Source organism: Chiloscyllium plagiosum, chromosome 9, assembly GCF_004010195.1.
Source record: "Chiloscyllium plagiosum isolate BGI_BamShark_2017 chromosome 9, ASM401019v2, whole genome shotgun sequence".
Taxonomy (NCBI): domain Eukaryota; kingdom Metazoa; phylum Chordata; class Chondrichthyes; order Orectolobiformes; family Hemiscylliidae; genus Chiloscyllium; species Chiloscyllium plagiosum.
This window is the reverse complement of record NC_057718.1, coordinates 98,436,178-98,457,152: the sequence shown is the minus strand read 5'-3', so window position 1 is coordinate 98,457,152 and position 20,975 is coordinate 98,436,178. Positions and strand designations below refer to the sequence as shown.

Here is a 20,975-nt window from a genome sequence, read left to right as displayed (position 1 = left end):
TGCATTAGAAAATAATATTTTGTCTAAAGATGAAGACTATCTGGTGAGAATACACTCAGTTGTTCATCAGTCAACATAATCTGCCAAGTCTTTTTTATTTGATAAGTTAGCATTTAATTTTAAATTGTAGTTAGTCCAGAGAATTCAGCACTTCTGTAGATTGCTGTTTTGTCTTCATCTTCTTTAATACAAAGCTGAGAATAAATTTCCTAAATGTAATGCTGCTGAGATATTGGGCATACATTAGATTTATTGCTTCAACACCATGGTTATGTCATTATAACATAACATGTTAAGTGAATTTGAAATATGTAACATGAAAAATTGCTTTTTTAAAACCTTATTCACTCCCATTCCCTATTGCTGTCATATTATCAGGTTTTCTTCTGTACTTATTTAATAGTTTTTCCCATTGGAGAGAAGCAGAATTCCTGCTATCATTTCTATCAACTAGCCTGATACATTTATTTCTTCACTTAATCTTGTTTAACATGTTACACCTGCATAATTAAGAAATTGAACATTAAGCTGTGTTTTGGATTTTTCACTGACTGTGTGAAGCTTTGACACCCTGTTCAAGCTGTTTCAAGTATCCAGAATGTTGATTATCTGTAACTGAAAAGAGGGATCTGCTGAAACAGATTCCTTTATTCGCAGTGATATGGGTTTTGAGAAAAATCGAGGCAAACAAGTATACACTGACAAAAAACGTAAAAGGATTGACAGAAAAAAAAATACTCTGAAGATACTAGAAGGAACAGAGGAATTGTGTTTTCTTTTCAAATCATTTTATTCAGAGATGTTATTACATACCTCTAGAGCAGATGAGATTTGAACCGAGACACCTTGATTCAGGGATAGGGACACTACCACTGCACCACAAGAGCCTCTTCCAGAGGAATGAGATGTTGGTCATTCTATTCGCTTGCCCACAAATGGAATGAGACCTAGATTGTAACCACATTCTCATGTTTTGACAATGGATCCTTTTTATCTCCTTTGCAAAAATGTATTCATTTTTATGTTTTAACTTGTGGATTGACTAGCACATATCGCTTAAATCACCAACAGTTCATTTTGGGTACAAATGCTTTCATGGAAGCTGTTTTTCTTAAAGTGCACAAGAACTTCTAGAAAGAAACTGTTTTCTTGGCATTATCTGAACTTGGGCATTAAAAGACAAGAGGACAGTATTCTAATTCACTGCACTACAGTTCAGCATTCAGTTTATAAATTAGTAATGAAAAACAGAAGAAGCTGAAACTGCTTTGGCAAGCAACATTGGATGTTGCAATTAAATTGTATCTGAAATCAATAACAACACATTGAGAGAATAATACAAACCCATTAAAATTAATTAAATTGTGATTGAAACTCATTAAGTAAAACTAAAGAGATATTTTCCATTGTGGTGGTTTTGCTCAGCTTAGTTTAAAATGATGGTGAAATTTTTTTTTAAATTGGGAGAATGTCGCTACTGTTTTCATGATTTGAAGACACCAGTGTTGGACTGTGGTGTACAAAATTAAAAATCACACAACAGCAGGTTATAGTCCAACAGGTTTATTTGGAAGCACTAGCTTTTGGAGCGGTGCTCCTTCATCAGGTGATTGTGCTGATCACAACCACCTGATGAAGAAGCAGCACTCCGAAAGCTAGTGCTTCCAAATAAACCTGTTGGACTATAACTTAGTAGTTAAAAATCACACAACACCGTTTTCATATCCCTAGATCAATACCATACACAGCAGCATTGTTTTCAGCATTATTTGCATGACAGCCAAGTGTTTTTCTAACTTTGTTCTCATCCTTCCAGTAACCCTCAGCTGCAACTCAGAAAAGCTTTGCTCATTTCTCTTGGTTTTCTCATTTCCCAGCTTCATTCTTAGCCTGTCTAATGCACTAAAGAAGAGCCACTCCTCTGAGGTGTGCCTTTCACATCAGATGATAAGCAGAGTGTCTGCTTGACCTTTCCAATGGATAAGAAATCTGCCACTCTTTGAACAGGAGCTGGGGTCCTCTCCCTGAGGCGTGGCTTGAGTTTAGACGTAAAATTGTAATTAAGACAGATTATCTGATCATTTTCTCACTGTTGTTTGTAGGATCTGTTACAAACCTGACACACAAAGAAGGAAAATAATGGAACTGTGCCATAAATTGCAGCATATAAATGGATAATCTCACGCCATTGTTTTCAATCATGAAATGCCATGCTTGTTAATAATTAGCCTCAATTTTTCTCCACACACATGCATGATTTAATTGCTGCTATTTTATCACTGGACGAAAAGAATGGAACTGGTGATGCAGGCTGCATTGAACAGATGTGTGGCAGTTAAGACATGGCCATTTATTCTGTTGGAAGCAGATAACATCTCAAAATGACAACCAGCCATACAATACCAGCAATAAATTGACAGTCTTAGACTCTGCGAATAAGTTGAGATTCATTTTTGGAGGAATTTTTTAAGGTTGGAAAGGTCAACTTCTACACTGACATCAGTAGTATTTTTATTTTTACATACTAGCGAATCTCCCATAGTATTACACAGGGGTAGTCTTGCTTCTGACCATGATCATCATTTTTAGTGTGACTTCTTGTGCAGGTTTGAATGGTGCTGTCTGGGAATTGAGAGTCCATACCAATACTGTTAAAAACAGTACCTCCTGCACAATTTGTCAGCAATAGTTTAGAATTCTTGGGATCGATTAAAAAAATTCATTCTCACTTGATTGTCATGGGGTCTCGGTATTATTTTCCATGTTGAAAACTAAACCCCTCTCGTGCTTTCTTGTAATGCTTGTTTTGTGCCTGTGACCCAGAATTTGGCTACTTTCAAATCACTTTAGTTTTATGTTTTTCTTGATATTGTCAATTTTACCTATATGGCTGCATACTTCACTGGATCACAAATCAGCATGATTTGGGAATTAAATTGATAGCCTGATTGGTTGAAATTGTAACTTTTTATTCAATTTCTTTTTGCTGGAATCTTGTCAGATGATCATGCAATACAATTGGAATTTTAGCTAATGAGAAAGGATTAGTTTCTTTTAAAGCTGCAGGCTGTTTTTATGCATATCTTAAACATATGAGTCTGGGTGGGATATTCTCCGTAGGGTCATTGTGGACTTTTTGGGCCAAATGGCCTGTTTCCATATTGTATGCATTTAATGTGTAATATGTATCTACAAAACTTCTGAATGAATATAGATTTTTGGGTCATTCATAAAGAATCTTCTCTGTTAAAGTGGAGTGCTTTCCCCAAAAGAACCATATTTTATATCTGATTTTAGGTGATAAATATAACTCTGTAATCATACAAATTTGACATGTGACATTCTTAAAATGTGCTATCTATTACCAGTGCTACGCAGAATGACTATATCCATTATCTTTATTGATGTAGTTTAAGTATAATCCTACCTTATACAATGTTAACAACATTTCAAAGGAAATGAATTGCAACAGACCAACCTCAGCATACTGATTCTATCATCAAACTTGCAATGGTAAATTGCCAGTTGAGGATTGTTTGTTGAAGTCAACCATGTTTTGAGGAGGCAGTGGTATTATGGTATTGTCACTGGACTAGTAACTCAGAGGCGAAAGTGAGGACTGCAGATGCTGGGGTCAGAGTAGATTAGAGTGATGCTGGAAAAGCATCGCAGGTCAGGTAGCATCCGAGGAGCAGGAAAATAGACGTTTCATGCAGGAGCCCTTCATCAGGAATGAGGTTGGGAGCCTTTGTGATGGAGAGATAAATGGGAGGGAGGTGGGGCTGGGGAGATGGTAGCTAAGAGTGCAATATAGGTGGATGGAGTGAGGGATAAAGGTGATAGGTTGGAGAGGAGCGTGGAGTGGATAGGTGGGAAGGAAGATTGGCAGAGCGCTTTAGGGAACATCTCCAGGACACCCGCACCAATCAATCCCATCGCCCTGTGGCCGAACATTTCAACTCCCCCTCCCACTCTGCCGAGGTCATGCAGGTACTGGACCGCCTCCATCGCCACTCCCTCACCACCCGACGCCTGGAGGAAGAACGCCTTATCTTCTGCCTCGGAACACTTCAAACCCAGGGCATCAATGTGGACTTCACTAGTTTCCTCATTTCCCCTCCCCCCACCTTACCCCAGTTCCAACCTTCCTACTCAGCACCATCCTCATGACCTGTCCTACCTGCTAATCTTCCTTCCCACATGTCCGCTCCACCCTTCTTTCCGACCTATCACATTTATACCCACCTCCATCCATCTAGTAACTCCAGAGGTCCAGGCCGATGTTTTGGGGACTAGAGCTTGAATTCCACCATGCTAGATGGTGAAATTTCAGTTTGTCAAAATCATGAATTACAAGCTGTTTTAATTAACAACATGTAACTGCAGTCCATCTGGTTCACTAATGGCCATTAGGGAAGGAATTCTGGCATCCTCACATGGTCTTGCCTGCATGTGATTCCAGATAGACAGCAATGTGGCTGATTTTTAATTTCTGTCTGAAATAGCTTAACAAGCCACTCAGTTCAAAGTTAATTTAAGATAGCAACAAATGCAACCTTGCCAACGATGCCCATATTCTGTGAAAGAATAGAGAAGTGAAACTCTTGTTAGGACAGACCATCTCAACAGGAGAAAGTGAGGACTGCACATGCTGGAGATCAGAGCTGAAAATGTGTTGCTGGAAAAGCGCAGCAGGTGAGGCAGCATCCAAGGAGCAGGAGAATCGACATTTCGGGAATGAGCCCTTCTTCAGGAATGAGGAGAGTGTGCCAAGCAGGCTAAGATAAAAGGTAGGGAGGAGGGACTTGGGGGAGGGGCGTTGGAAATATTGCATATCTTAGCCTGCTTGGCACACTCTCCTCATTCCTGAAGAAGGGCTCATGCCCGGAACATCGATTCTCCTGCTCCTTGGACACTGCCTGACCAGCAGATCATCTCGACAGCCTTTCTCCTAACTTGGGTCAAGGCATTTGTATCTTTTGAAGACAAGATACAAAGGGCTATTACTACAGCATTCTAATCACAAAATTTTATGCAGTAACATGAATTTGAAAACCCTGGACAGAGTGCAAGGATCAAGTAAATGTGCAATAGAAGTCTTAAATGAAAACGCATTCCGTTGTTTTACAGGGCTGTTTTAGAAACTGATTCATGTGTGCTCTGCATTTACATTTGAAGAATGGCTAATGGGCACTTAATTCTTGTTGACAAATTGAGCCAAAAATAAGTTTGTGTACATTTCTATGTCTAGTGAATATAGCACTTTGTAAAAATTTTCTTAATTGCAAATGGTATTAAGAAAAATTAGTGCTGCCCTCATATTGAAATTTGACATTTTAAGCTGCGAATGGTTGGTTGGTTTCAGTATAATCTGGCGAGGGGTGTGGTATTCTTCCCATGTAATTCTAATTTGGTCATTTTCTACTGTAATAAGGAGTAATCTAAAAATTGAAATTAAGAAGGATGAATAACTGAAGAGATTTATTTCTTAACATTTAAAAAATTACCTAGCAAAAATTATTCAGTAATTGAATTACCTTCAAGATTATTTTGAATGTTTCACTTATATGATCCTACAGAAAATTTTTGACAGATGGGATATTATATAGGAACAGAAAATGCTAGAAATACACTGCAGGAGCTGATGTCTGATGTGTTATTTATTTCCAGAAATTTTGTTTTTTTTTACTTCACATTTTCAGCATTTGCGGTTTTTAGTTCTAGACCAGATTTCAGGGACCAAAGGGAGAAAAGAACAATGTCAGTTTGGAGAGAGGTCCATCACTACACTTCTTTTTAAAAAAACATTACATCCAGTGAGTTCCTGACCTTCCATGTTTGCCCTTTACTCAACCCCCATCCTGATTGATCAGAATTGAGTCTCATTTACCACTGTATTGGCAGTTCTTAGTGAAATATTTGAGACCAAATGGGAAGGAGTAGGTGGATAAAACAGCCAGATCATGCAACACAGATGGATCAGCAGGTGCCACATTTTAAAATAATATGGGGAGAGCAATTTTAATTATTTACAAACCTTTTTTTCTTAGAGAAGCATAAAGATTGTTCTAAACAGCAGAATACATTAAAGCACTGACTATCATATTCTGAAATCAAGCACGATTTATCCTCTGTCAATAATAACTGGTTTATTTTTTGTTACAGACTATAGTCAGAGGAAACAGAGCATGGAAAGACACCTCTTTAAATGGCCTATTGGAGGAGTTCAATGATATTTCTGTGACTCGCTCAAACTCTCTACGTCGGGAGAGTCCTCCTGCTCCACCACAGAAAAGTTCCAACCATAGCCTGTGCAGTCCAGAAGAAAATGGCTACGGCCATTATTATCTCAGACAGTCACATGATATTGAATCTTCAAAAGATTTTACAACAGGGAAATGCAAAGAACAGAGCAATCATACAGAAGAATGGGACAGACACCACAGATATATCAAAGCTGCTCAACAAAATGGCCAGGATTCTAACAAAGTTCGGTCTGTAGAAACATATTACTTAGAAGACAGTGTACACAAGGCAGATCTTGGTAGATTGCCACCAGACTATTATGCATATTTGGTGTCAAAAATTAGGTCAACAGACCACATTGTGGCAAACAGGGACTCCCCAAGAGCTCAAAGCTCCCCACCAATTCACAGGAGACACCTACAAAGTACACCTTCTAGAACTGCACAAAGAGAAATTCCCAGGGAAAAATTGGAATACAAAGAGAAAGATTGGGATCCAGAACACCAAAGGGAAGATTTGGACAAACGACCAAAGTCATCTTATGTCATACAGACAAGTCCTCAACCAACTATGAGACAGAGATCAAAATCAGGATCTGGACTGCAGGAACCAAGTGTGCCATATGCTGCCAGTGCATTTAAGTCAACACATCCCACTGGACATGCATATAGTTCATACACATATCCCAGGCTGTCTGAGTCGACGGCTGTATCATGCATTCCGAAGGTAAATGTCACTTTCATATTCAAACCTTCAACACTTGTATTCACTTCTGCATTCCATCACTGTTTGGCACTGTGTGGTTTGATTTATTTGGATCGTCATTCTCCCTAGTTGCAATTTAACACACTCTCACTACTTTTATTAGTTATTGCAAATATAATTGATCTCTTCGAATTTTAGAACTAATGCTTTCTTCTAAAGGCATGTGGTCTTAATGGCTTCACCTATTCTACAAGGAAAACACAGTCATGAAGTTAAGACACATGGTTAAGTAAGGAATGTATTCTATATTGCAAATAAAAGTAAGTGAAGAAATAAATTATCCGATCAAACCTGTGAACAACTGTCCCTCTGACTAGTTGTTCTGAGAATGCTTCAGTTTTGCCATGGAGATCAATTTTTTTCATTTTTAGCATGTTGAATGTTTCACTGATCGTTCTTGAGTTTTTGCAAATCTCAGAATCATCATTCACTTCTATTATAATTTTGCACATTCATCAATCAGTGCTGCTGTAATCTGCTTACCAGGAAATGCATGAAAGGCTCAGGCCAACAGAGCTACCAGTGTTTCCCATGTTCTTCAGAACTGCATTCCTTAATAGCATCAGATTAAGAACTAAGAGCAGGGAATTATGCTGCCAATCCAAAGCTTTACATGTCAGACTGTTTGTAATGTGGTTGAGCATCGGTTTTCATTAAAGTGTTTTAACTGGTGTTTCCATAAGATTTTCTTTTCGGGAATACAAATCACTCAGTTGTTGCCAGCTAAGATCCATTTCGTACTGCAGCTAAGAGAATGGGTATGCAATTTATAATTCAGCCTCCAGTTATTCAGGAAATAGTATTATCCAGCCTGCAGCAGTAACAGGTGGTGCTGGTAAATCAAAAATGGTGTTTAACACTGAGTTCCCTGTTGGTAAGCAATAACTGAGCATGGTATGTTGGCACAATCGATGCTACTGTTCTAGTTATTTCTGATCATGGTTACTATTGAAGCCGTTGGTTTTTAATTGAAGATCAAGTGTCAGTTTCATGGGTAGTTACTCAAAAATGACAATAAAAATATTGGGCTTTTTTTAAAAAAAGTGCAGAAATTCTGGTTACTAGAGAATTCCAGTTGGCAGGGCCCAGGACAGAGAATATATTTGGGCCCAGTAATCAGTGTTTGGGGTGGAAGCAGAGTCACTCTGTTTTGTCAGGGACCACCAGGGCTTATAATGATGTCCCTGCCTCAGCCAATTGGTATAGTGCCAAATAATACAAATTTTACTGCACTGCTGTGTTATTGGTACCTCATCATGATGACACATTTTGGTAACATAAGCTGCTTAGCTTTGTTGCTTATTTCTCCCTTCCTACTTCATTGTATTTACGTAATGCCTTTGGAGTAGTTAAAATAACCCAAAATGACTGGAGCATTATGAAACACATGTTGACACACAACCATGTAGAAAAATGTGAGTTTATGGACCTTGTGCAAATATGGGAGGTAAATATTATTTAAACAGGAAAAGCTGCAGCAGAGGCACATAAATCACAGTGGAGTTTAGAAGAATAAGAGGGTGACGTTACCAAAACAAAGAGGATTCTCAGAGGGCTTGATAAAGTAGATGTGGAAAGGTTGTTTCCCTTTGTAGGGTATAACCTCAGAGTGGATGGTCACCCAATTAAGCCATGTGAGGAGAAATCTTTTCCGTGAAGGTAGTCAATCAGTGGAATTCTTCACTGCATTAGTGCTGTAGACAATGGATCATTAAACGTATTCAATGTTGAGGTGGGTCTTTAGTCAGGCAGAGAATCAACGGTTATGAGAATAAGGCAAGAAAATGGAATTGGGGACTATCAGATCATCTGTGATCTCATTGAATGATGAAGCAGACTGAATGAGCTGTATGGCTTATTTCTGCTTCCACATCTTATGGTCCTTTGGGATGTCAAGAAAGGTGACTAAAAGATTGATCATGGAGTCACAGAATTCTTACAGTATGGAAACAGGCCATTTGTATCCCATGCAGATCCATTCCCCTACCCTATTACTGTACGTTTCCCATCACTAACCTACACATCCCTGAACAATGAGCAATTTAACATGGCCAAATCTCCTAACCTGTACATCTTTGGACTGTGGGAGGAAACATGAGCACCCGGAGGAAATCCACGCAGACATGGGGAGAATGTGCAAATTCCACAGGGACAGTCACCCAAGGCTGGAATCGAACTTGGGTCTCTGGCACTGTGAGGCAAACGTGCTAACCAGTGAGCCACCATGCCACCAGTGGGTTTTAAAGCACATCTTAAAGGAGAGAGGGAGAGACAGAGATTTATAGAGAAAATTCCAAAGATCATGGCCTGGGAAGGTAAAGGCACAGATGCCAATGTTGGTACAAAGTAAATCAGGATTGAGCAAGAGACTGAAGTTGGTGAAGTGCAGAGATCTTTGGAGGGTTGTGGAGCTGCCAAGGAGGGATTTTCCAATGAGAACCAGAATGATTGTAATGCTGTTTTTAAAGTCAAAGGTATTGCCAGGTCCAGGGATCACGTTGGGCAATCAGAGTACAAAGTGTTGGGTGAATGGAACTTGGTGCATGTTAAATTGTGCGCAGTAGTATTTTAGATGAACTCATGTTTACACAGCATTCAAGGTGTAAAGTCTACTTGTCAGTCATCAGAGTACCTGAGTCTAGAGGTGACAAAATCATGGATAAGGATTTCAGCATTTGAGCTGAGATGAACTAGAAAGGAACAACATTATAGAGGTAGATGTAAGAGGTTTTGGTACAAAAGAGGATATTAGGTCAAAAACTCAGATCACAACTAAAAAGAATGAGGTTTTGAAAGTGCAATGAAGGCCTCATATTTTTTGAGGTTTGAATTTTGAAGGATTACAATTGATTTATTTCAATTTCTGTGGTGACACTTGGATTATATTTAAAAAGATTCAATGAAAGTACATTCAAATTTTTTTTGAAAAAGACACCCTGGGAAATCGCATTTAGTTAATTGCTTGCTCACTTTTTAGAAATCATCTGCCTGCATTTTGTCTGTACAGTGTTTAGCTAGGAGATTTGTTTGGTTTTTCATTTGGGAGAAAAAAGCCTATTAAGGAAAGAATGTCCTTATCTCCCTCCGCTTTCTGAACCCCCCTTATGATTCCAGTGTAAAACCTGATTCACTGTTCAAGAGGACGATGAAAGATTCCTTGATACTCTGTTTCCTGAGCAATTTGTATCTGCCAAGACCCCAGAGATATTTGTACTTGTCTAGTGACCTGTGTGCAGAATGCCTGATTGGCAGCCACCTGGACATCCACATCTAACCTTATTTTCTTTCACAAAGTAACCATTATTGATGAATATAATTTTTTTCTCCAGAGTTTGTGCAGAGAGAAAGTTGTGTTTTCCTTTTCAGTAAATCTGATGTATGTCTGTGTGAGATTATTTAGAGGGCTAAACATTTACGTTATAAACTGTGTTAACCCGTTTTGCATCTTTGTGGAACAAGTTTGTTTTACAATAAATCAATAATCATGTGTTTATTAAAGAAAGCTGGTCAATGGATCATTTTATTCTAAATTTAATATAGAGAAAGCATATGATTGGCCACATTGGAACTGGGGAAAATGTTAACATTGTGGCGTGTGCCATGATGGTACTAGAGAGGGAGAGTGCCCTCCTCCTATCTCAATTGTAACAAAAGGTCTAGTTCTCCTGAAACAGTGACGAGGGTGAGGGGTGAAATTAATAATAACAAAAATAGAAAATGCTGGAGAAACTCAGATTTGGCAATATCTGTGGAAAACAAAACTGAGTGAATGTTTCGAAACTGGTATGATTCTTCAGAATGGAAGATTAGTACTGAAGAAGTCATATTGGACTTGAAACATAAATTCTTTCTCTTTCTTTGTGGATACTACCAAACCTGCTGAGTTTCTCCAGCATTTTCAGGTTTTATTTCAGATTTCCAGCAGTATTTCTGAAGTATTTTGCTTTTATCAGAGGAGTAAAATTGGTGGTTAACACAGGAAGTTCGTGGCAGGAAATTTCCTCAAGCACAATATGTTTGACAAACAGTAAAATAAATTCGAGGCAGTGGAGACATCAAATTAGATGTTGGGGAAAGGTTTAGGAACTCGAAAATGCTTCAATGTTGTGAAGATATTAAAATTTGCTCTCAAATGCCCACATGTGAACCATACAAATAGACACACTCAGAAAACCTTGAAGTCCCCATTTTCTACTAATAATGAATAATTCAGTAACCTGTTTCTATCTAATTTATTATAACTCAGTGCTATAATAAAAATAACTATAATAATCTACAGCTGAAATAAAATGTTACACTTTGCCTGTTCATGGAGCAGTATATGTTTCTACCAAAAAAGCAGAACACTGCACATGCTGGAAATATGAAGTAATTTAGAAAATGATGGAAAATTTAGCAGGCAGCATCTATATGGAAAGACAGACAGAGTTACCATTTCATGAGTGTGACCTTGCATCAGAACCAGGAACAGTTAAGATATAATAGATTTTGAAGAAGGGTTGGATGGGATACGGACAATGGAATGTCCTCAAGTCCGGCCAGAAAGATAACATAGAAGAGCTGGAAAAAGTGACAACTTCACCAGTCTGGATTAGCTGCGTGGTAACAGTGGAACAAACCTGGAAAATGAGAATATACATAGATCTAAAGGATCTCCATAAAGCTTAATATCTCAACATCTCAAATGCCAGCAATTGGAGGAATATTTCCACAATTTGCCAAGATTTAGATGTTTACTTGTATCAATCTGAAGGATAGTTATTAGCAAATTACACAAAGCAAACGTTTTCTAACTGTATTCTAATTGCCATTAGGAAGAAGCAAATGGCTGCAAATTCACTTAGCTATTTCCACTGCTCTGGAAGAGTAGCAACACAACACAAGATAGTTAGTGATCTCCCTGGACTGGAAGCTATTTGTGGCTCATCTGCTACTCTATGGACGTGGAAACACAATGGAAGAGCCCAACAACAGATCATGATCAGAATCTAGAGGGACTGCAGAGAGGTTGCCAGTTGAGCCTGAAGTTGAGCGAGAGAAAGATACAATCATATGGTTTCAAATATATTCAATTGAATCATACACAACAGCAAAAAGACATTGTCCAGCTCCTGACAAGGTGAGAACTGTAGCTGAGATGCAGCAACCAATAGGTCTAAAAGCAGTACAATGATTTGTTGGATTGTGAACTGAGACAAAGTTCTTGCCTAAGTTGTCATCAGATTATGAACCTCCTCACAAGGTCACTGCCAAAGATGTGCAGTGGTACTGTGGCACAGAACAAGAGAATCAAAAAAACTGATGATAATGTTAGTGTTGAGGTCTGCGATGTCAATGATGAAGTCACCTTGCAATGTGATGCCAGCAACCTATATGCAGCAAGAACAAGATGCTGCATTGGTGCCCCGGACTTTAATGCAAACTGAATGACACTACACTCAGTGTGTCTGGCTTTTGTCTTTGCTTGTAAGCGTTTTAACCAATAACCTGTTTAGGAGAGACAAAGTAACAGTGGAATCTGACTACAAGCCACTTCAAAGCATCTTCCTCATGCTGCTTCTATCTGCTGCAAAGAATATTACTTTAATTACAAAACACCATTTGAACATGACACACAAGCAGGGGTACAGATGAATGTTGCTGACATTCTGTTGAGAGTGATACTGAAGAAACTTGAAGGTGCTAAAATAGGATGTGCAATCTTCCAGATTCAACATGAAGCAATGTTCTGGAAGTCATCGACTCCGCAGATATGTTGAACCTGAAAGACACAATTAATGCAAATGGTGCAATAATGTGCAACCTTACAAGTGCTGCAGGTGGTAGTGATAAAAGAATGGAGAAAGTGAGGACTGCAGATGATGGAGATCAGAGCTGAAAATGTGTTGCTGGAAAAGCGCAGCAGGTCAGGCAGCATCCAAGGAGCAGGAGAATCGACGTTTCGGGCATGAGCCCTTCTTCAGGATAAAAGAATGGCCTGAAATCATCAAGGACTCACCTATTGCTATTAAGAGATTATTGGTATACAGAGATGAACTATTAGTCCAGGGTGTCATCTTGTACAAAGGAAATAATATTATCCTAAAGGAAATGAGAAAAGAGATACCGAAGCACATCTATGCAAGCCATTGAGGAATTGAATCTAATTTGAGGAAGGCAAAAAATCTGCTCCACTGGCCTATCGTAAACAATGAAATAAGAACCACATCAGCCAGTGCATCACTTGTAGAAATGCTACGCTTGTTGGTCTAGACTTGATGGGCCAAACAGTCTCTTCTGTACTACATGGTTCTAAGCCAGCAGAAGAGCTGCTTATTGTACAAGACATCCCAAACAGAATATGGCTGAAGTTTGGATAGACGTCTTCACTTTTGCAAGAAATTATTATCCTGTTATTATCATCATCTATCATGACCACTAGGAATCAGACCAGCTGATACCAATTATCAGTGAGAATATAGATGCCTGAAAACACAGTTCAGTCATTACAGTATTGAGACATTGTGACGAGTGACAGTGCCCCTAAAGCTACAAGTGAAGAATTCAGCTCCTTCATAAAGTAGGCATGAATGACAAAATCAAGGTGAAATGACAGAGAACCAAGTTTAACTTTGAGATGCAATTCAGTGCAAGAGCTCAGCATTGAAGAGGCCACCAGAGGGCAAACATTAATAGTCAACAACAGTCAACCCAAATGGCAACATGGGGCATCTGAACTGCAGTTGTCACCTCAATCATATATGGTGAACGTGAACAACCTGACATGTTTTCAAAACCATGGACATCTAGATATAAATAGAGAAGCTGTTTTCTCTCAGATCGGAAAGAGGTTATTTCACCACCTGCACAGAGTACAAAATGACTATCAGTCCCAGAAGTTCACCATTCCCCAGGAAAAAAAAAGCAACAAATGGATCAGCAGCAATCAATCATAGCAACAGCACTCATCACAAATGACCTCCTGGAGAAGCATCATCACCCTGGGAATTAACATTAACTTGGGAACGAACAATAACAGAGTAATAGCCGACGACAATGCTTACGGATGCCATTAAGAGACCTCCACAATTTTATGCTTCTGTACACAACACCTGTGTAGGAACTGACCAAATGGAACTGATTAGAGTGAACACTGTTACTGAATGATCACTTTCTTTTTGAAAAAGTACACATCTTGCAAAGATATTTTATGACTCAAATTTTATGCAAAACACTTATTTTTAAACTTTCCTATGTGTTGTATTTCTTTGAAATTAAAAAGTTTTGCTGTTATCACAAGAGGAAAAGATGCAGTTGACACTTCTCTGCTATGAAAAGGAGATTTAATGGGATATTTCCATGTGGAAAATATTGGAAGCTGTCACTAGCCAATTTAGTTCTACACTCAAATCTTTTTTTCTCAATTTCTAAAATTATGTATGGATTGCCACCACATACATGACAATGACTTCTCACTAAAACATCAGAATGTTAGGGTAGTTACATGATTTGGAAATAATAGCAGTTATGTTTTTCTATTGGTAGAGGCTGTGAACAAAACATCACTTGCAAATGTAAAATAGAGAGATATTGTATTTTACTTATGTTCTGAGTTGCATGGCTGATAGTGGCATCAGTGGAATTAAGGAACAATTAAGCCTAGTAATATTGTAATTAATCTAAAACTTGTGATATATATTCAAATCTGATCAGTCTTTTCCCAAGGACAGTGCACCTTTGCTTCAAAGGTTTTTGAATATTCTTCTGAAAAGTTTAAATTCTCCCCTCCTATCCGGAAGGTGCCTCAGTGGGGTAATACATGTGAACATACAAATTAAGATCAGGCCTAGGTCACTTGAACACTCAAGCCTACTCCATCATTTAATTAGATCACAGTCCCAGCAGAACTTTTCATTTCATGCTCCCCTTATTTAACAAAATCTATCTGCCTCTGTCTTCAAAGTGTTCAAAGTCTTTGTTCCCATCACCTTTTCAGGAAGACTGTTCCTAAGACTCATGAGCCTTTGTAAAGGAAAAGAAATTCTTTTCTCTGTTTTAAATAATGTTCGACTCTTTAATTTTAAACAGTGTCCCCTATTTCTTTATTCTCATTTTTATGGATCTGTAGATACCAGACTCCTTACTTTGCTCTATTTAAATAGGCACTCATCATATGAGTTAAATGGTGAGTGAAATGGTGCCATATTGATATTTGATTCGCTCTTCATCTTATGTACTCTTATTGTCAACTGCAGTGACTGGATAGCATATAGGTAACAGAAGCCCTACATTGCTTTATTCTCTTATCCATTTCTTAACCTCCTACACCCACTTCTCAATTTGAGTAGGAGATAAGCCACAGCCAATTATATTCAGCACCCTGGCCCAGCTATGAGCTGCAGGAAATGCTTGAGGCGTTAAGTGCTGTACTCTTATTCCTATCATCTAATTCAGAATACACAAGAAATCCAAGTTGCTGCCCTTCCGGCCTTTGTAATTTAGCTGCAAAGTTTCAAAACAATTGGTAAGTGTGTGGAAAAAGAATATATAAAGTGGATTGACCAATTGCTTTGAATTTGGACACATCTTTCAGATCTTGAAACCACTAGAATACATTTTGAAAATCAGGCAAGTAAACAAGAACTGCTCTCAAAAGCAAACTAATCACTCATCCCGTTTTATGTTTCCTTTCTTTTCTCAAACTTGGTGTAATTTTTCAGGACAGGAAACTTTCAACTCCATTGACAGCAGAATGAAGATAATTTTGAGATTAGACTGTACTCTAAATAATTTTTAAACTGACATGGTCAAGTTAAATTGTGCGTGGGATAATTTATCTAATACAGTCATTATTTTCCTAAACCTTTTCATTTTCCTTTTTATACTTGCTAATTTTACTCAATGGAGTGTTTTGTCAAGGAGAGGATGTAGTGACTGGTGCTGAAACTGGATTTTAGTTAATTTGCAACACATCAGTGCATAAAACACTTATCTGTGTAGGGAAAATAAAAGTATTCCTAATTGACTAATGATTACTTTCAAACATTTTGTAAAAATGCATTTACTTTGTGCAAATTGAAATGTTGACTCAGAATGAAATCATATAACTATGCATTGAGGATATCTGGTGTACATTTTTAAATGTAGCATTAATGCTGGACTTCAAAATGTTACATTCATCCATGCTCTAACGCTTTCACATTTAGCTGCTGGAGAAATTCTGCTCCATAAGATCATTTTTTAATGCCTTTTAGAGTTTTCAGACAATGTTTAAAATGTCTTTATCTACGGAATGCGATAACTGGTTAGGTACTTAATTTTGAAAGGAACTGAATTGTGTTTCACTGCTCATGTGGAAAATACTTTCCTTTTATGGAGCATGGTTTCAAACCTGGCTTGGACTTGCAGTTAGGATGGATAATAAATTCTGGCCCAGCAGTGAAATTTGCATTTTGTATACAAACAAATGCAGGTAGTTAGAAATCTGAGCAGTTGAATGCTTATTGCTCTGGAAATTTTATTACTGCACCTTTTTTCCCCCAGAAAAAGCCCTGCTTAATCTCTATTAAACAGAACTGGAGATATGACCATATCATAGATACATGCCCACTAGAAAGTCATGGATACTGTTCTTGAATGCGTGTCCAAAGAGTAAATACAATGAGGCGACATCACCAGTTCAAATGGTTCTTGTCCTCGTGAAGCTGTTGTTAGATATAATCAAAACTTTAAGAATCTACTTTTAAAGGGAGGCACATCTGTGGAGAAGATGTCATAATAAAGTTGTGTTTGTGTGTAATCAATGAAGCATTAGTTAGTAAAAAGTGAAATCAAGCTTAAACTGAGACTGTTCAACTAAATATTCGTATACTGCCATAGTTGCTTGTATCTACTTTTCATCACACAACATGGGAACTACAAAGAAGAAAAGAAACAGCTATTTTAGAGGAAGTTTTTGTCTTTAATTTAACATTAAAATACCAAAAATACTGATATACAAAACTACATCCAAAACCAATAAATAAATAACAAGTATGCTCAAGCTGCTTAAAATAAGACTTGTGTATTGTAGGTTCTGAATTCAGAACTATTTACTTACATATATTGTCAAATTTTTATCCACCATTCTTGCTCTTATTTTTGTGAAACTTGGAACTATTATGTATTTCCATTTGCAAATTACTGCTTTCAATGTAAGTAAATTTTTTAAAATATCAAATTTCCGAAACCTGGAATGAAGTTTTCAATTAAGTCACTAGATCATTTTCACAGATGGGCAGTCTGTAAGCTATATATTTAATAAGTATCTTAATAGCTCAGCAAGTATCATGTAGAAAAAGACTGCAAAATTGTTTTGGTTGTTGAGTATTTGTTTGTGATCACTACAAATGTACAAAGTAGTCATCCTAGTAGCTACTGTCCATTAAGTTAACATTTTAAGGTGTATTGATATTAAAACACAGTATTGTACAATGATGAAAGTTATTAAAGTGTAACTGAACATTGGGAACAGTATCTGAAGGATGGTGGGAGCACTAACAAACAGTAGTGCTGACTAACAAAATAGATTATCAAGGCGGCACAGTGGCTCAGTGGTTAGTACTGCTGCCTCATAGCACCAGGGTCCCAGGTTCGATTCCAGCCTCAGGTGACTGTCTGTGTGGAGTTTGCACATTCTCCCTGTGTCTGTGTGGGTTTCCTCCATGTGCTCTGGTTTTCTCCCACAGTCCAAAGATGTGCTAAATGTGTGGGCTAAATGTGCCCATAGTGTTAGGTGCATTAGTCAGAGGGAAATGGATCTGGGTGGGTTACTCTTCGTACGGTCGGTGTGGACTGTTGGGCCGAAGGGCCTGTTTCCACACTGTAGGGAATCTAATCTTAAAAAAAATGTTAATATGGAGATGACATAATAAATGTAAAGTCACGTGTATTGCTTTATTTAAAAAAAACACATGGAGCAATATACATTTGAACAGAGGTTTTGATCTTTAATCTTCTGGATTGAAATAACAGTAGAGCTAAGTGAAAGTTACTTAGTCACTTTATCCATTAAATTTCAATCATGGTGTTTTTACTTTTGCAGCATAGGCTATGGTAACACATGGGGAATTTTAGCCATATGGGCTGATCCTAGAGGTTGGTAAGCATGGTATTTCATGCCACTGCCCAGTGTTCCAATTTGTTGGAATTATCTCTTCTCGGGCCATTTTTGTTCCAGAGGTGGAATGGGTGTTGGCAGCACTACCTGCCAAGAAAGCAAATGTGCATAGAAGTGGCCTTTCGGCAGGGAGCTACTACTCCAGACAGGCTTGCTCTAATTTTCCAACACTTTCTTAGTCCCTGGTCAGGAAATGGCAGAATTAAAGATGCCTTCTGGGCTCCACACAACTTCCTTGGATATTGCCAACCCTAATCTCTCTGTCTGTCAGCATTGATACCTATTGGTAATCACCCTCTATCACCAATCTTACTTAGGACTACTTCCATTATATCTTCAACTGTATATGGTGAGAATTTAAATGATTTTGATCATGGTCATGCTTAATCTTTATTGAATATTCAAATATAGTTTTGGAATGTCTGCCACAATGTTAAACAAACTTAAGTGATTTAAGCTAGAGGAAGAAGCAAGAACCTTTTTTTTTTAAAGAGAGCCTGAAGACCAACAAGGTTTAAATCAGGAAATAGCAGCCTAGGATTGGTGACTTGAGGAGTTGTAACTTTAATAGCAATGCACAATAAACTGTTATGCCCTGTCGTATTGAGACAAAAGTAGTGGCCCACAAGTTGATGAAATATGGCTTCATCTCATGGCTTCTGCCTGAAGTTAGACTTGCCCTTACTTTTTTAGGCATTTATGATTTTTCCCTAACAAATTGCTGAAAGTCTAGTTTGTGATGGTGCAATCAGATGGAAACTTGAATCTGAGTGAACAGGGCAAGCAACTGCGTATTTCATTAGTCAAATTGAAAGATTGAAATTAACAGTGTAAGGACTGTGAAGGAAAGGAGTGAATTTCAGTGGAAGAATTCCATGCCATATCAGGTACAGAAAATGGAAATAAAATAGAAGAAAGGAGAGGAGAAAAAAATTTACAATGTAATGTTTGTAACGCTTCAAAACAGTAAAGACAGAAGAAATGAACCTCAACACTTATAATAGTTAATATTCAGTCCAAGAGAGATTGATTGGCAGTAACTAAGAGTTGTCACATCATTAAAAGGGTGATCAGATTGAAACCTATAAGATTTAATTTTTTTTTATAGTGAGTCCTCTCCCCAATATATATTTGTAGGCAACAGGATACCTTTAATTTAGTTGCAGGACAGTATTAATATAATTTTGCTTATACTGTCTCAGCAGACAGTATAAGGAGGAAATACTGTGGTGAGTGAAAACAGCCTGGATATAAGGGAGAAATATGAAAATGATGAATGGAATGTAATGCCCTTAGCTTTGCGGGTTCAATGACAGCATATTTAATCAGGAGGTCGGAATGACAGATGGAGACTACTATCTTTCAGCCTCCACCCACCGTTACCAACTTCCTGTCATGCTGCCAGTTGATGCCTTGGGTAATTAAGCATTAAGTAATTAATGCCTCCTCAGAATTCTTTCTGCTGCAGCTGGTATTAATCCAGCAGCGGGAAGGGTACTCACTGGGAAGGGAGCATGATAAGCCAACCTGTACAGGGTTACCTGTGGGCTAATGTGGAACTCCCTCATTCAAAGGCTGTTGGTGCCTGATTGAGGGACCAGGCATTGGGAAGTGAGGGTCTGCTGCAGTCCAGCATTCTTCCCATGCGGTCGACACTCACGTTTGGCTTGGACTCCAGTAACGAAACAAGGCCTCAGGAGGATGTCATAACAGCAGCAGTAACCACTGCCTCCCTAACTGGCTGGCAGTTCTTGGTAGGCAGCATCTCCAGCCATGAAGCCCTTGGTTCTGGAGAATCCTGATGCTGTCCAGTTAAGTGTCTGAGTGGCACACAATGCAACAGGACTTCCTTAAAAGTGGTGACACAGAATTCATGTCAGTACTCCAGCCAGCAGGCACAGGACCCGTCATCTCCATTATCAAATGAAGATTGTTCAATGTCACATTGGGTTTTGCCCTTTTGATATAGGACAACCTTTCAACAGCACCTAGAGACCTTAAAAAAAAAGCTCCAAGCGTACTGGAAACCATGTTGATAGTATCTAATTCCTCCGATGAATATTGGATCAAATTTTTTTATTTTAGGACAGACCTTGCATTTATATAGTGTAGAACGTTTCACATCCTCAGAATATCCCAATTAGTTATTCCTGCAGTACAGAGGTCAATTTCAGCAAAGCAAAGCCACACAAACAGCAAAGGAGTAAATGATCAAATCAATTTGTTTTCATGTTCGCTCCGGTTTAAATGTTTCTATTCATCTTGAAATTGCAATAGAATTTTTATATGCTGTTGAACGAGCAAATAGTGCCTTAGCTTAAGCAATATATCAATACTGCAGTGAAGTATCATGTTCACATACATGATGTTCTCAAGTCTTTAACTTCTCGTCTTTTGACTTGGAGACTGAGTGTTAAGACCATAAGACATAGGAGCAAAAATTAGGCCATTCAGCCCATCAAATCTGCTCTGCTGTCACATCATGGCTGATAACTTTCTCAACTGTAACCTTTGATCCCCAAGACCCTATCTATCTCTGTCTGAAATATACTCAATGACTGACCTCCACAGTCTTCTGTGGCAATGACTTCCATAGATTCACCACTCTCTGGCTGAAGAAGTTTCTCCTTATCCCTGTTCTAAAAGGTCTTCCCCAGAGATCATCCCATCCAGACATCCACACCCCCAATACCTTACCCCTGTAACCATGCATTTCTCAGGAATGGTCCACCTAACCTGCACATCTTTGGACTATGGAAGGAAACTAGAAACCCACGCAGACACGGCGAATGTGCAAACTCCACACAGTTGCCAGAGGCTAGAATTG

General features: G+C 38.3%; 1 protein-coding gene across 6 annotated transcripts in view; it reads left to right on the top strand.

Moving 5' to 3' along the window:
• Nucleotides 1-20,975, top strand: part of LOC122553087 (serine/threonine-protein kinase PAK 5-like) — a 205,347-nt gene that overhangs the window by 154,199 nt on the left and 30,173 nt on the right. For 5 of the 6 annotated variants that reach the window (XM_043696601.1, XM_043696600.1, XM_043696597.1 and 2 more), the window contains one exon: nucleotides 6,166-6,972. The exons of the other annotated variant lie outside the window; for it this stretch is intronic. In XM_043696601.1, the coding sequence (XP_043552536.1) occupies nucleotides 6,166-6,972 (807 nt within the window). The remainder of the gene's footprint in view (nucleotides 1-6,165; nucleotides 6,973-20,975) is intronic. 6 annotated transcript variants of the gene reach the window in all.